This window comes from Barbus barbus (assembly GCF_936440315.1).
Source record: "Barbus barbus genome assembly, chromosome: 13".
Lineage (NCBI taxonomy): Eukaryota > Metazoa > Chordata > Actinopteri > Cypriniformes > Cyprinidae > Barbus > Barbus barbus.
Genome location: NC_136741.1, coordinates 5,322,917 through 5,340,788, shown reverse-complemented (window position 1 = coordinate 5,340,788; position 17,872 = coordinate 5,322,917). Strand labels below are relative to the sequence as shown.

The 17,872-nt window shown below is 39.2% G+C and overlaps 1 protein-coding gene across 1 annotated transcript in view; it reads left to right on the top strand.

The window, feature by feature from the left end:
• Positions 1–10,676: 10,676 nt before the first annotated feature.
• LOC306879374 (phospholipid phosphatase-related protein type 5-like) overlaps positions 10,677–17,872 on the top strand; it is a gene marked incomplete at its 5' end in the record, with an annotated part of 51,774 nt that continues 44,578 nt past the window's right edge. The window contains one exon of the mRNA XM_079432248.1: positions 10,677–10,754. Coding sequence (XP_079288374.1) covers positions 10,677–10,754 — 78 coding nt within the window. The remainder of the gene's footprint in view (positions 10,755–17,872) is intronic.

Here is a 17,872-nt window from a genome sequence, read left to right as displayed (position 1 = left end):
TGTGTGTGCTGAGAGAGAGAAACCGAGTGAGAGGAGGAGAGAAAAGAGAGAGAAAAGTGTGGCAGTATGCCTCTGGTGAAGAGACAGCCGTTTACACGCAAAGAGCTGAGTTAAGCAGGTGCTGCTGTTTCATTCACACACTTCCAAAAGCACTTGTGTTCACGTCCAGCCGGAATGGCTGTAATATAGCACCTTTACTTTCATCACTGCTACAACCATCAGAGGTAAGCACTCTCTCTCTCTCTCTCTCTTTCACACACTCTCACTCTCACTGATGTGTTTATAATGGTGAATGTGGGCTGTGGGCAGGCATTTGGGTGGCTCAATAAGCCGGTTGTAATGGATTCAATGCTTTTGAATGCAAAGGCAACAGAGGCGGTACTAGATCAAGGCTGTTGCAGGGGGAAACTGTGTTTGGAGTCTGACCCACATCAGGGAGTCGTAGCGCAGAGGCACTGTGTGTCGCACAGAAAGACTTTGTATTTTCCTCTGAACAAAAGTGACAGTGATGTAAATGTAAAGTTTTGCAACTGACTCGGGAGTGCATGCTGTGCTTTTTTTGTATTAGTTTGTTCGGTAGTGTAACCGTACACACTTAAAAATAAAGGTCCTTTACTGGCGTCTATGATTCAATGAAGAACCTTTAACATTCATGGAACCTTTCCATTCATAGAGGAAAATGTTATTACAACGTTCTTTACACTAAAAGGACAAAAATGGTTCTTTTAAGAACTGTTCTCTGAAAGGTACTTTCTAGAACCTCTTCTATGGAATTGATGTGAAAACCACCTTTTGGAACCTTTATTTTCAAGAGTGTGCTAGAATCAGCTAAATATATGTTTACAGCTATAATTGTGTTTTAGGGCAGGTTTTACTTTGGCAATTGTATGCTTGCATTGTTTTGCCAGGACCTGCAGTATGCAATGATGAATACTGCCTGTTATTACTGCATAAGCTCACTGTGTGTGTGTGTGTGTGTGTGTGTGTGTGTGTGCGCGTGTGTGTGTAAACCCGAAGCCCTAATGTAATCAGAATGTAATCAGAATGCTTCATCCCCTAAATTTGAGTGTCAGCCTCAGCCTCGTCCCGCCCGCAGTCTGTTTGCCGGCCGTCTGATCCATATTGCACATAAAACCTTCAAGCACAATGCAAAAACCAGTATCAGATTGAAAGAATCAACTGAAAACTGCATTAAAAAACTCGTTCTTGTATTAAATATTAAAAACTTAAAGAACTCACACTTTTTAAGTTGTTGCCATGTAGCTCAAACAACAGAGCATGGTGCTAATAATGCCAAGGTCATGGGTTTGAATCCCAGGCAAAGCAAGAACTGATCAAATGTGTACCTTGAATGCAATATAAGTCGCTTTGGATAAAAGCATTTACCAAAGATGTTTTTGAGCACCACTAGAAATACAGTATACAGTGTATGTTGGGCAAGAGGTAAAATGGCCCAGGTTCAGTGCATGTTGAAGTAAGTGAATTACCCTTTTTTAATACATCAACTAAAACTGCAACTCTGTGCCAATAGATGTATAACAGGAGCTGGTTTCAATAAAATTAATTACCATTCATAGACCTCAAAGCACTGTATATTATATGGCAGCTTGAATTCAAGCATACACTATTGGTGATAAAGTTAAACACCTGCTACAGTCATAACTGTTGTGATTTGTATTGAATCAACAGTTACACAACAGGCCACAACTAGTTTATTTGATAAAAAATACCTTAAAAAAAAGCAATATATTATATTAGCAATATTAATAATATTTATTTATTTATTTATTTAGTCATTTAGCAGACGCTTTTATCCAAAGCGACTTACAAATGAGGACATAAGAAGCAATCAAAACCAACAAAAGAGCAACAACGTGCAAGTGCTATTACAAGTCTTGGTTAGCCTAACGCAGTACAGATAATTATTATTATTATTGTTATTTTTTAATAAAAAGACATAGATAAAATACAATTAGAATAGATAGTGCTAGAGTTAGAGGGTCAAGTAAAGATGGAACAGATGAGTTTTTAGCCGTTTCTTGAAGATGGGTAAGGATTCGGCTGCTCGGATCGAGTTGGGCAGGTCATTCCACCAGATGGGAACAGTTAATGAAAAAGTCCTTGAAAGTGTTTTTCTGTGTTTTTGGGATGGTACAATAATTCGTTGTTCACTTGAAGAACGCAAGCTTCTAGAGGGCACATAAGTCTGAAGTAAAGAATTTAGGTAAAGGGGTGCAGAGCCAGTGGTGGTTCTGTAGGCAAACATTAATGCCTTGAATTTAATGCGAGCAGCTATTGGTAGCCAGTGCAAATTGATGAACAGAGGCGTGACGTGCGTTCTTTTCGGCTCATTAAAGATTAATCTTGCAGCGGCATTTTGGATTAATTGTAGAGGTTTAATAGAATTGGCTGGAAGACCTGCCAAGAGAGCATTGCAATAGTCAAGTCTGGACAGAACAAGAGCCTGAACAAGGAGTTGCGTTGCATGTTCCGAGAGAAAGGGCCTGATCTTCTTAATATTATATAATGCAAATCTGCAGGACCGGGCAGTTTTAACAATGTGGTCTGAGAAATTCAGCTTATCATCAATCACAACTCCAAGGTTTCTGGCTGTTTTTGAAGGAGTTATGGTAGATGAGCCTAACTGGAAGCTGAGATTGTGATGAAGCGATGGGTTAGCTGAAATTACAAGCAGTTCTGTCTTAGCTAGGTTGAGTTGAAGGTGATGGTCCATCATCCAGCAAGAAATGTCTGATAGACACGCTGAGATGCGAGCAGCTATCGTCGGATCATCAGGATGGAATGAGAGGCAGAGTTGAGTGTCATCAGCATAGCAGTGATATGAAAATCCATGTTTCTGAATGACAGAACCTAGTGATGCCATGTAGACAGAAAAGAGAAGTGGTCCAAGAACTGAGCCCTGAGGCACCCCAGTAGCTAGATGTTGCGACTTGGATACCTCACCTCTCCAAGATACTTTGAAGGACCTATCAGAGAGGTAAGACTCAAACCACTGGAGTGCGGTTCCTGAGAAGCCCTTTCTCAATAGGGTTGACAAGAGGATCTGATGGTTGACTGTATCAAAAGCAGCAGACAAATCTAGCAAGATGAGTAATGAAGATTTGTCAGCCGCTCTTGCAAGTCTTAGGGCTTCAACAACAGAAAGCAAGGCAGTTTCGGTCGAATGTCCACTTCTGAAGCCAGATTGGTTACTGTCCAGGAGGTTGTTCTGTGTGAGAAAGACAGAGACTTGGTTGAACACAACTCGTTCAAGTGTTTTTGCAATGAAAGGAAGAAGGGAAACCGGTCTATAGTTCCCAAAAAGAGTTGGGTTAAGAGTGGGTTTTTTAAGAAGTGGAGTTATACGAGCCTGTTTAAATGCAGAGGGAAAAATTCCAGTGTGAAGGGATGTGTTAACGATGTGAGTGAGTGCAGGTACGACTGCAGGTGAAATGGCTTGAAGGAGATGAGATGGAATAGGATCAAGCGGACAGGTAGTAGGATGACTGGAAAGGATGAGTTTAGAGACTTCTGCCTCAGAGAGTGGAGAGAAGGATGTGAACGAGTGTATGTTTACTGGTAAGATATGTTTGATAGATTGTGGTGTGGAAAATTGTGCAGTGAGGTTTGTAATTTTATTAATGAAGAATGTGGCAAAGTCATCAGCTGTTAGAGATGATGAAGGAGGGGGAGGAGGAGGACAAAGGAGGGAGGAAAATGTTTTAAATAGCATGCGAGAGTTAGGAGAGTTGTTAATTTTGTCATGATAGTATGTCCTTTTAGCAGTGGAAACATTAGCAGAGAAGTCAGAGAGGAGTGATCGATATAAATTAAGGTCAGTAGGATTTTGTGATTTGCGCCATACCCTTTCTGCAGCCCTGAGTTTAGAACGATGTTTTTGGAGAACATCAGATAGCCAAGGGGCAGAAGGGGTACTACGGGCTGGCTTGGATGAAAAGGGGCAGAAAGTATCTAAACAAGACGTCAGAGTGGAACAGAAAGTATCAGTAGCACTGTTAGCATCAAGAGAGGATAACTGTTTATGGGGAGGAAGCGAAGATGAAACCATAGCAGATAGCCGGGAGGGTGAGAGTGAACGCAAGTTACGTCGAAAATTGACATGTGGAGGGATATGTGATGTGTCAGGAATCATGTTGAGGTTAAGAGTAAGGAGGAAGTGATCTGAGGTGTGCAGTGGAGTAACCAGCACATTATCAGTGGAGCAGTGCCGTGTGTAAATAAGGTCCAGTTGGTTCCCTGATTTGTGAGTTACCGTAGTTAGCACTCTCTTGAGATCAAAAGACGCAAGCAGAGTGTGGAAGTCTGCAGCCTGAGGTTTATCTAGGTGGATGTTGAAGTCTCCAAGTAAGACAAAGGGAGTACCATCCTGAGGAAAGGTTGAGAGCAATAAATCTAATTCTTCCACAAAAGATAATTTACATAATTTAATAATATATTAATAAAATATCTGTTTTCTATTTTAATATATTTTAAAGTGTAATTTATTCCTGTGATGTCAAAGCTGAATTTTCAGCAGCCGTTACTCCAGTCTTCAGTGTCATATGATCCTGAATATGATCATTTGTTGCTCAATAAATGTTTCTTATTATTTTCAATGTATAATGAAGAATTGTAACTTATCATTTGAAGGCCATGATCTGCGACGTTAGTTCCATTTTGTTAAACATTTTATAAAACTGTGTGCAACATTTTGTTCTGATCAAAAATAAAGATTCCAAAATCATGTTATATAAACGTAATAATTCTTTCTCTCTTTTTTTAATTCAACAGTTAGGATGCACCCCCCCCCCCCCCCCCCAATTTTTCTTATTTTTTTCTTTTTTGGACAGACAGAAATTCTTATCACAAAGTCTAAACATATTCCTGCTAATATTGGTTGTGTTTTCTGCAAAATGACACCTATGTGCAATTTAAATACTTAAACTATTTTAAAATACTTTTAAGTCTGCCCCTGAATGGCACCTGAAAACAAACTGTAGAAGGTAGCTTTTCCAACAGTCTTATGTAGGTGGTTCTTGGCCAGAATAAGCTACAAACAATGTGAACCAGACTTAATTCCACAAGTCAAAAGCATACCCGAGACTATGTGGATTCAGTCAAAGTTATTAAATCAGAGTATGTGGACGTGTCTTGGCCGTCATGCAGCCAGTCAGCAGCTGGTACTGAAGATTTCTGCACCGCGAGTGACACAGAGACCCACATGCCCTCTTTTCTGTGTGTACACAGAGAGCATGAAACATCTGAGCACTGTCATAACATTCATTCTCTAACTTCAGATCATACTGGATGAACTAGGGCCATTTTCCCTGTCTTTGAGTCCGCTGCTGTTATGAAATGCAACAGAGCTGAAAGATAGCATCAAATCACTTGTAAGTGATCTGATAAGCATGTATTTCTGGTGTAGACAGTTACGCATTTGGCTAACAAATAACACACTGTACTGTACTTTCACACAGTAGGAGGGACAATATTGGGCTTTTACACTTGGAATTATTCACTTAAGTTTCATTTTTTATTCCCGTGTTAAAATAATCTTGGGTAACACTTTAGAATACTGTTTCTTACTTACTGCATAACTAATAAGGAATTATTGAAGAACTAACAGGTAATTATTCATTAAATACACTTAACTCACTACTGTTAACTACTAAGATGTGTTAACTAATCAGTATGTAATACAATTTTAAGATTGAGTTAAGTAACAGTTAGCTACTCAATATCTAATGTATTCTTTAATACCTCCTTAAGAACTACTATTAATTATCTACTAGTTAAGGTTCAAGAAAAATTAAGTAAGAAACAGTATTCTAAAGTGTTACCTAATCTTGCTATCTTGAGCCATGTTTCACACTGTGAAGTCAGGTTTTGAAATTTCATAGTTTATGATGAGGCTGATTGTCAAAGTATTGCTAGTTAAGTTAGCGTATTAGCATAAAAACATTGGCTTACTAGAATCTCATGCTGTTGATCAGACATAAATCTGCTCTGGCTGTCTTACGTCTTACAAAAACAGAGAAGGAAAAATCAGAAACTTGTATTGTCACTGTTCGATATTTATATCTGCTTTCCTCAGATGCTAAACATTTAAAGAGTTTGTGAAAGTTTCTGTGGCTGTACAAAATGCATAAATGTTTAATGAGGCAATTTATGGTTGGTTGTCTGTTGCTAAACAATTTGCTGTTACAAGCACTTTATTTTTTTTACATTGTATATTTGTGGCGCTGCAATTTTGGGTTAGGACTGCAAAGTGCATGGTTAGATATCATAACTACACCATTATGGGTGCAAATAGCATCTTCCTCCATCGGAAGCCTTTCAAAATAACCATGCTTTCTGACAAATAAATCACAGATATTTCATTATATAGTAGATGTTTTAATCAGTGCCCTATTTTTGAAGTGCTCTTAAAAGCGTGAAATGGGCTTATATTTATCTGCTGCCTTTCACGTCACAGCTCAGGACAGTCACTAGTGCAAGATTTGGGGCCGTGTGTATTCTTGTGCTGCCATCAACCAACCAGTGTCGTCAGTGAATTAGATATTCATTAGTAGTACTTTGCTAATTGACCTGAATTATAATGACCATAGCCTGAAAAATGTTGTTCAAGGTCAAGTTTTAAACCCAAATAAGCTACTTTCAAGATACAATGTGAGCTAAAGATCTTGCCTTGTTGTCCTTTCTGTTCCTTGTGCTCTCCTTGTTTCTAACGTACTCCTTAGCAGTGACCTGAATTTGTCTTTCCATCTCTCTGTTGCTAAGAGTGTATGTTTTAAAGAGCTCAGAGGATAGACGTATCATAAGCCTTAGACTTCCCTTTGAAGATGGATTTCTTAAGAACGTATACCTGTGCTCATTTTTCCTTTGCTGTTTGTTTGCTGTAAATGCAGCGCCCCACTTTTCAGTGTGGTGCCAGATTTTATGATGTATGTCAGTGGTCTGTCAGTGTTTTGTTAATTGACACTAGCATAAGAACTGAGGGTTTGACGGTTCACTTTCAAGAGTTTGAGGAGTATAGAGTCGTTACACCTACTCAACCAAATCAAGCTTTTAGGAATAAAGGATTACCCAGATGCAGCTGGTCCTCAGGACAAAACTAAAATATGTTAGTGCCGCTGTCACTTCAGCAGCTAATCAGCGCAAGGCTTTAAACTGAATTTTTGACAGGAGAACATGGCAGAAGTGTTTGAAATTGTTGTTTGATTTAGCCCAGTTATGATTAACCCTGCATAAACAGATTGTTCCCTATTAGACGGTACTGTAAAAATGTATATTGGGGAAGTCGTGGCCTAATGGTTAGAGAGTCGGACTCGTAATCAAAAGGTTGCGGGTTCGAGTCTCGGGCTCATCTTAAGTTAATAAACTAATGTTTAAATTAATGTATTACATTATTTGTGATACACGACACTGCACCTTCTGTGTATTTACTACTTGTAATGAACTTTAAAGGGATGTCAGTGTATTTTATGGTATATCAACATTATTGTGTGTACTTTTGGTATATTTAGTATATTAACATTATTTCGGTTAACGAAATATAAGGATTTGTACTATAAATTTGTAAAAGTTTGTAAAACATTAATTGTCGCTACCATATTTTTAAGGTAAAGTTCTTGTTTTTGAATTCTAAATGTCCTTAAAGGCTTAGTTCCCCCAAAAATGAAAATGCTGTCATTAATTACTCACCCTCATGTTGTTCCAAAACTTTCGTTCATCTTCGGAACACAAATGAAGATATTTTTTATGAAATCCGTCCATTGACAGTCTACGCAACTACCAATTTGACACTTGAAAAAGTGAATACATTTATCACAAGTTTTAAAAAAGGAAACTTATTTAGTTTTAATTTTGAATAACTAAACCTTGCTCTCGCCATGAACATAGCCATATAAGCTGATATAGAGTTAAAAAATGTAAAGAAAAAACAGTTCATAAAGAGATCGTAAAATTAAACCATAAGAATCGAGCGGTTTAGTCTAATCTTTCTGAAGAGACTTGCTCGGTTTATATGATGAACAGATTTAATTTAGGTTATTTATTTATTATCAAACCAGCATACCCCAGAAATTTGAGAACCTCTTGCCTGACCAAAGACGAATCTCAAAAAGTGTGTTCAGGGAACATTTTGACAAGCAAAAGGTACTGCATCTGGTAACAATGAGTTGTTAGCTGGAAGCTTTCTGCTAGACTCTCTTTTTAAAATCATTAAAAACTTTACAGCACCAGTAAGGAGCACAAATATCTTGTTCCCTATTTTAACTCGGTTGAATTGCAGACCTAAGTCATTGCATCGTAATTGGTGCATAAAATCACTTTTGTGCTTTTTCAACTCGAGCCTCAGCATTTTTAAACGATGAATTTTAATGGCTCTGTGTAGATGGTGACAGCTACAAGATGTTTGTGGTGTTGTGTTTGCTGCTGGGCCTGAGGAACACAGTGCTAAAGACAGAAGCTAAACCTCATGTTTTATTCATCTGTCTTTATTCATCTCTCTCCCCCTCATTAAGTAACAATAGTGAAGAAAACATAAAAGTGATCTTGATCATTGCAGAGTCTCAGAAGAGAGCTTATATTCTTATTGTTGGTCTCTTTACTAATGCATTCTTGGTTGGGGGCGACGTGTATGCGAGCGTGTGTTTGTGACCTACACATCAAACGAGAGAATTCTGAAGTGCTGCACTAAGATTCTAATCTCAAATTTCAGTCCCTTGTCCTATAACTCATCTTCTGTTCGGCACAGTGGGAATTTGCTTTTCTTTTTCTGCGAGTCCCGGCTGCAAATGAAACGAGCAGCCGCTGTGCTGATAATGTTCTTGATGCTGCATTGCTAGACAGGGTTTCAAGTTGACGATACAGAGCTGGTGATGGAAAAATTATTGTCAATGCGTAATAGTTTTATGGATAATCTCATGCCATGGTGACATTACTTATGGAATAGCTGCAATAATAAATCCATTTGCTGTCGTGCTACAAATACATGCATCTGGACACCCAGTAACCTTCAGTATCGAGGTAATGCATTAACACAGTACAATAATCTGATTAGTTTTTCACTCGGTAAAAATGTCCTTTCTTTATGTTTGGCCCTAATTTCACAGATTTTTAAGAGGATAAAATATTTATGTGTAAACCATTTGAAACTTGTTTGCATCTGTTAGAATTTCAGTGCATGCCACTCGTGAGCTGACAGTGCACTTTTTCTTTACACTTTTTGTTTTAGATTTTTCCCCAGTTTTGCAAAGTTTGAAAACAGGAAGTAGAAAACTTTGTCATGATAGGACCTACCCAGAGGGCTATAATCAATCTTGAGACTCGCCAAAGTTAAACAGAAATATGAGGTGGGAAAATACTTTTGTTCGTTTTAAGTTAAAAAAATTTTATGTAGTCATATCATGAACACTGCATGACCAATATAAAAGTCAGAATAACCATGAACAATGAAGTGACATTGAGGTATGGAGATAAAGAGAGAGTCAAATTTTTGTTTCCTGGTGGCACAGCAAGAAAGAGCAGTCTAATGACTGTACTGAAGTAATGATGCATTGACATGGAACTCACAGTGAGTCAAACGTTGATTGAGTAGCAGCTCTGACTGTTTCAGGGATTTTAGTAAATCTTTTAGAATGATTCATTAAAAGAACTAGTTCATAGGAGTATTTTTTTTAATTGGACTACAAAGATTATGCTGTAATTATTATTATTTTTTTCATGCAGCGTGTGCGTGAACACACAGACTAGCTGGGCAGGAAACACTGAGGTCTGGGAAATGTTATGTCAGAAATATTTAGATGCAGTTTTTGTGACCCAAAGTTTGAAAACCGTTGTTGTGACACCAAAGAACTTTTCCACACTGTAAGCTCAACAAGTGGTTTATCGAAACATGAGGAGACGTGTATCTGAAGAACCTTCACAAATGCACCATAGTCGTAGGTCATAGTGTGGAATTTTCTTTTTGTACTATGGTAACAATATTTTCTATCCACTACCCTGAACCTAACCCCGCAATTTTTTGCATTTTCATATTTTCATTGTTTAGTTCATTCATTAAGCCATTTGCCTCACTGGGACTGTTGATTGTATTTTTTATTGTAAACATGGACCCATACTGTATTAATACAAAAGCAAGAAATTTTGTATATGAGTAGATGCATCAAGAAACATGATCAAACATATATTTTATTCCCTTAGTTATTGTCTTTAAGTACTATGGGTGCCATGTTTCTATTTTTGTAGGTTTGTAGTGGTCTTGTAGCTTATGGCAAATACTATAGTGTTTTTGAACCATACTATAGTAAAGTGTATTATACTGTATATACAATAGTATTAACAAAACTTCATGAATGCTACAGCATACTGTAGTATTAACTATAGAGAACTGATAAACTGAAATAAATACTATAGTATACTTTAGTTTTTGCAAATGCCAGTGGAAAAATCCTTTTGGGTTTTTGTCAAGGGAACCAGGTGATGCGAACTAATGGGTTGGCCTACAAAAAGACATCATCACTGCAGTGCTCTAGATGATAATATACATGCATTCAATCTAAGATGTGCTCCATATGAACAATGTAACTGAATAATGTAAGATGATCTCATTATGACTGTTTCATGCCTGTGTTTGTTCTAGGTGTCTGATTGATATACTGAAGACAGAAGAGATGGACAGAAGTAGGATTGTTGGGAGTGGAGGAATTAAGAGGAGCAAATATATAGTGCCATGCTTCCTGTTAGTAGAGGTGAGTTACAGTATTCACTGGATTAGAGGTCATCACCCATCTATAGACTTCCGTATTCACTTTTTTTATCATGAACAAAAATGATTGGATTAGTGGAACTAAAAGGGATTTAAGTTTTCAAAGTCTTCAAAGGGATTGTTCATCCTCTTGGGTTATCTTGCTCAGCGTTTCATTTGAGATTTTATCTTGCCTTTGTTGCTTATGAAATACTATAGTAACTCTCCAAGTTGGTTGTGTCTGTATAAAGGCATGAGAATTCACCATGGGAATATTTTAATAAATATTACTTAAGTAATAATGAACCCAACAATTAAAATTCAGTAGTAAGTAGATATCTCCATGAAGGTTTGTCAGAATTATGCTTTTGTATTTCACGGAAACAATGAACAGAATACAGGTTTGGACTGACACCTGGAAATGCAGGTGAGTAAAGACAATTTCTTTAGTGTGTGGTGCAGCTTTGAGTGATAATACTGAATTCATAAAACACTTTATAAAAGTGTTCAACGTTCCTCAGTAAGAAAGAGGTTCTCCACCTGAGACATGCACTGCCATTTTCAATAATCTGTGGAGCGGAAATACATTAAACTGTAGCTGAAACTCCGCTCCCTTGACTGGCAGCTCTAATAAATACTTCCAGAAGCGAACACATTAGAGTCACGCAGTATACCTGACTGCGACACGTGAGTCACTTAAGATTAGCATGAACAGTACAGTCATCCTTTGAACTCAGTCACAGTCTACTGTCAGGCTGGCATAACTCCATGACCTCTTTACTCATCTGTGATGTTCTCTTCCCACTTCCCTTTATTCCGGAGTCCTTGTTGGCTCCTAGGTCTCGGAGGCAAATACCCTCAAAAGCGCTCTTAATTAACCCTGCTAATGAGCAGCGTTTGCGTGCACAGCGCCTGATTGCTTCAGTCGCTCTAGGCCCAGTGCAGAGGCAATGATTCCAGCCAAAAACATTTGCATCAGCCTGAAATTTGATTGGACTTCAGAATTCATAGGCTTTCCAAAGTAACCAAATGTACAAATTAACATACATTAAATACACATTCGGGCCCAAATTTGGTTTGGTCCAGTTTATTTTTTAAAAAGTAATTAAATTGAAACTTTGAAGTTTGTGTGGCACAACGTCTTCCTTGCGTGGCACAATTTCTTTCTTCTGTGGCGGAAAAAAATTAATGTTGGGGAGTAACTAGTTACATGTAACGTAATTAGTGGCGGAACAGTGGCTTTCCTATAGCTCAAATAGTAGAGCATGGCGCTAGCAACGCCAAGATCATGGGTTCCATTCCCAGGGAAAGCAAGAGAAAACTGTAACTTGAATGCAATGTAAGTCGGATAAAAGCGTCTGCTAAATGCATAAATGTAAATGTAAATTACGTAATTTAATTACAAAATAAAAGTAATTGTAATTAGTTATAGTTACTAAGAAAAAATGTGTAATTAAATTACAGTTACTAATGAAAATGTTAAGGATTACAAAGGGGGTTACATCTGATTTTTTCACACACACTCCAGATTTAACACATACAGATTTAACTGATTTCATTCATAAATTGCAGTGACTGCTCTAAAATATGAAACACCAATGTTTCAGAAGTTTATTACATGCTTATCCAATAAGTCTTATATTTCCTATATGGGTTTATGTAAATGCTTTTTTTTTTAGCTTAACTGTTTTTTTCTAAGGCATTGTTAGACGCCAGTGTTTCCTGTCATAGCTATGCAAAGATTTGATTTCAAAAACAGTATCATAGCTGTTAAACTATTTCTTGTTATGATTTTAAATCTGTATTTAACCTAGAATGATTTTTAAGTAAGTCTGATTTTGTGGTGGCTGTGCTTCAAAGGGGACATCGGATGACCATTTTCCACAAGTTGGTATGATTCTTTAGGGTATTCTTGAAATGGTCTCAGTGGTCGTGTAAAACAACACAGTGACTCGTTTCTGTGCATATCTATTTACATGCTAATGAGCTCTGCTCACCCCACCCCTCTCTTCTGTGGAAGAGAAAACACGATTCACAAATAATCATAAAAAATATAAAGTGTGAGACTTACTTCTTCTGGAGGTGCAGCTGGATCATGAACAATGGTACTGATCCATCCTTGAGTTTTAACTTTTTAACAAAACCTGCCTTGAATTGTACTTTATTCAGAAAGCAGTCTAGAGTAAAATGATTTGCGCAGCCAGACATAAACGGATTTAGTGAAAGTGAAGTGACGTGTGGCCAGATATGGTGACCCATACTCGGAATTTGTGCTCTGCATTTAACCCATCCAAGTGCACACACACAGCAGTGAGTAGTGAACAAACACACACTGTGAACACACACCCGGAGCAGTGGGCAGCCATATTGTTGCGTCACCCGGGGAACAGTTGGGGGTTTGGTGCCTTGCTCGAGGGTGGAAGAGAGCGGTGGTTATTCACTACAAAATCAAAACGGCTTGATAATTGAGACTATTGTCCACACACTGCTTAGACACATTTAAATGCAAATTAAGAGATATTGCATCCAATCTCTCCTTTAAAATTAAAATATTATTTGACTGTTCTCAAAAAGCTTGAGTGATAGGCGATCTGACCAATCAGAACGCAGAGATTATGTGCCTCCACTGCTATCCGCCATCTTGCCCGACAGCTATGGTCTGTCTCCATAGAAATACATGTTAAAACGGGGTAAAAAAGATAGACTAAATTGAAGCTTTTTCAATATAACTAAATATAAAAGTGTGCCGATCGGGAGCTGTAGTCATGTGCACTCATCTGTTTTCAATCCAGCTCTCCTCGCGTCGCTTCATGTCATCTTCTCTCATTAAACTATGATAGGTCCTCTCCTGCAAAAAGACGATCACTGCGACACTCTGAAGTGATGAAACTATACTTTTTAAATCCATTTTTATAGGTTTCATGTTATTGTTGGCTGGGAAAATATGTAAATACGCATGGCCAGTAACGTTATAGCCGCAGCTGTCTCCTTCTAGCCTTAACCACAAATCAGACTGGAGAATAGATTCACTTCCGTGGACTTAAACTTGAAAAATGGTGTGTTCCGCAGTTTAAATAAAACACTTTCTGATGTTTATTCATGTTTATTTCGTGCTTTAAGTAAATGTGAAAAGACGATTGGTTCACGTGTTTGAACTGAGGCAATACAGTGATCTGTCACGACACATTATAGAGCCACAAAACTGTATTTATTGTCTGAATTTCTTGAGACCTTGTGTCATTTCAGAAGTAACCTGCTCAGTTTCCTCTTTGCTCTGCGATGCATTTTTCACTGCGTGAGAACATGATGTCAAAGTCTCTTTAAAGGCCAATTCACACCGCACAGACAAACGCCAACAAACTCAAACTAGTCTGTTGGTTTGGAGTTTGTTTTCACCCAACTGAACATGCTTATAGATGTAGGATCATCCATTTTCTCCCCAGTCAGCGAGAGTTGGTCGGTGTCTGTTGGTGCAGTGTGAACAAGACAGTTATTTTGGTTAGGGAGGGGGCATCAGATCCTCCAGTGCCCGCTCCTCGAAATTTGCCAACCCGCTCCTGCCTCCTCCACCACTGTAGTCTGGCAGCCCCCCGCTCGCCCTCAGCCCCCTATCTGTACAGTGTGAGCCCCGTGGGTCTGCCATACTCCAGTGTCGCCGGGGCTGGAGTATCCCTCACCTCCGCCTCCGAGGCCCGGACTCTGCCTCGGCCCGTAGACCCAGTGGCTCCACTTTGGCTCCTATAGCTCCCTCGCTTCCACCGTCATCCATCGATCCTCCAGCTTCACCGGGCTCCCTCGTCCCTCTGGCTCCGCCTTGGTCGGGCGTCGACTTGCCATCGCCTCAGGACTCCTCTCCTCTGGCTGCACCTTGTCGCTCCGTCCCACTGGCTCCATTGGGCTCCTTCCTCCCTTCAACTCCACCTGGGTCCTCAGGCGCTCCGGCTCCACCGCTCCACCGCCGGATCTCTGGACTGCCGCCTCCGTCTCGGTCACCAGAGCCCTCGGCTCCACCCTGGCCCCCCGGATCCTCGGCATTCGTTGGCTCTCCGTTTCTGCCTCGTGCTCCTCCACTACCTGCTCCATCGCCGTTGGTCGGCCCCCTGGAGTCGCCGGCCATCCCTCCTCCATGGCTCCTCCCTCCGTCGGCTCCTACGTGGGCCATCATCATGGCTGTGGCCTTGGTCCAGCTGCGCGCCTCCTGGTCCGGGTCCCTTCTGTCTCTTCCCTGGCTCCTCCCTCCTTCGTCGCCTCCCTGGTTTCTGTCTGCCCGTCCCCTCCCGGGTGTCCGTCCTCCTCCTGAGCCTCCTCCTTAGTTCCCGCCGACCCCTCCCCTTTTGGATGTTACTACGGTGCGAGGACGCACCTTCCGGGAGGGGGGCGATATGTCAGGATTGTGGACCGTTTTGTGTGTGTTTTGCTCCCCATGTGTTCCCAGTGACCCAGTTTTTCCCTCATGTTGATTGTGTTAATTTGATTCCAGGTGTGTCTCGTCGTTTCCCCAATTATCCTATGTTTAAAAGTTCCAGTCCTTCTGTTAGTGTTTGTCGGGTCTACTTCGTCATGTTCGTGTGTCTCCAGCCGTTTCCTGTGTGAATTCCCCTTGTTTGGATTAAATTAAAGACTGTTTAACTTCATTCCTCGCTCCATCCATCACAGATTGTGACACGTATAACCTTGCTCCTATTATTTCTTCAGTATGTAGTGAGCATGCTGAGTTAGTTAATTACTGCTGTAATCCCTATTTTGACTCCTTATTTGATCAGAAGTTAAAACGGAATTTAAATCATTGTTACAGATTTAATTTTTTTAATGCATTTAAGTTTATAACTAGAAGCCACTCATTTAGAGCATGAGGAGGTCATTGATAATAAAGTATAATAATGTTTCATGGAATGCCTGCTTTTTTACAGTGTATATAGTGCACAGTAAGTAGTAAACTAGTATTCCAAACACAGCCAGAGGTTGGAGGTACCCAGCCCCGCACAGCCTCCTCAGTGTCTCCAGCACGCTTTCATGTAGCAAAGTAGCGCTCCCTGCTGGAATCCAGCTCTCCCTTGTGGCCCATAATCCTTTGTTCTACATTTGCATCTCATTATCAGTTGCATTTGGTAAAATTGTCTCAGGCATTTTTCTTTCCCCGTTTCTTGATGCCATTCCAGCTCGGTTTCATTTCATGCTTCGTCTCATCACTGTGGGACATGTTATCTGCACATTAAAAGCTTGAGAATCGATCAGCACTGACAGGCTGTATCAGTGAACACTTGGTGTGACTTAAACAACTTTTATCTATATTTTGATTTTATTGTTGTGTGTGTGTATATATTTAATTTTAGTTCACATTTTATTACTTTTTTACTTGACAAAAAAATTTTTTTTTAATTTTTTTTTTTTATAAAAATTATATATGTCCACAGTTTTTTAGGTTTTCTTAGAATTAAAAAAATTATACTATTTTTTTTTTTAAAGGTGCCATAGAATGCATTGATACAGTATTTTAAATTGTTCTCTGATATCTACATAGAAGGTATATGGCTTAGGTAAGGGCAAAAAATCTCCAGAAACTATTTTACATGTCCATTTACAACCCTAGGATTTCTCCCTAGAATGAAACGGTCTGATATTGGCTTATTTGGCAGGGTCATGAATAATAATGAGCTCTGCTCTGATTGGCTGTTTCACAGTGATGCTCAATGTTGAGCTCTGCTCTGATTGGCTGTTTCACAGTGCAGCTCATTTCAGTAACACACAGCAAGAAGGAAACACACGGAGGAAAATATATATTTAAATACTTTCGCAGTCATATCATCGGGTAATTATACTGTATATAAAATGCGGGCATCAGGGAGCCGTTATTAATACGCAAGGCTTTGAAACTGCTTTTGAACGATCGGTCGATCGCATTATAGTTTCACTTTCAAGATACGCGATCGCACGAACTCTGTTTATATTATGGAGCGGCAGTACTTACCACACATTTTACAAGATCAGATGCTTGTCAGTGGTGCTTAGGATCTGTAAATCATTCGCCATCATCCTCATCTCTCCTTACTCTGTTTATGTGGTAAGTGAAATCTTACATAGCTACTGGAGTGTAAGAGGCTACCGCTAGCAAGGAGCTAACCGTGTCCCTTTAGTGGCTCGCGTTATTTTAGTAGAACGCGGTATTTGCTTTCCATGCCTTTCTGAATAAAGACACCAACCCATCCCAGCAATTCACATCCCCTGCAAAGCCTGGAACATAACATTTATTTCCATGGTCTGCCGTTTTCGCTGTTGTCCGCGCTTGTTTATTTACAATACCTGCAGAACTTCTGATGGTTCAGCCGGCAGCTGGCCTAGAACATGGGCGGGTATATGCAAATGTTGGGGGCGTAGTGACCCCGACTGTTGCGTCACAGTCTGTGTTATGTTCTGATTCGCCTGTTTTTCAGTGGTCTTTTTTTATTCATGAGATTTACATAAGAAGGAGGAAACTATGGTGTTTGAGGCTCACTGTATGTCAAGGTAAAGACAATTTTTCATTCTATGGCACCTTTAAGGTAAGTGGTTTTTGCAAATTCAATGAATATTAGGTATTAGGTATATAAAGGTATTTCTCTTTTTTTAGGATTTTTTTTTTTGTTTGTTTTAGTTAACGATAATAACCCTGGTTGTCAAAAGTGGTGTGGAAACTATTTTCATTTAGAAATTTCTAGTAACTTTTACACAGAAACAGCAAGAAACATGTTGAATTAAGAATGAAATTTTGAAAAATTAGAATTAGCATTTTCTCTTAAAACCTATTCTTTGTTTTGTTTTATCTACAACTTTTAAAAAAAATAATGTTTTCAGTGTAATATTTACACTTCAAGCACAACTTACAGTACTTTATTTTTTAATATGGATTATTTTATTATGATTTTTGATCGAGTGCATTAGATTCATTCTCCAAATAAAGAATCTTCCAGTTGGGATTTGAGCATGCAACCTTTGGATTAATCTACCAGCTGCTCACCTCATGAGCTGCCACCACCCAGCGTTCTTGTAATCTATTAGACATGTTTTGTTAGGGTTCAGTTTTTGAAGTCCCCGCTTAGGTCCCCCAGAGGAGATAACTCATTCCTGTGTTGGCGTTCAGTTGGA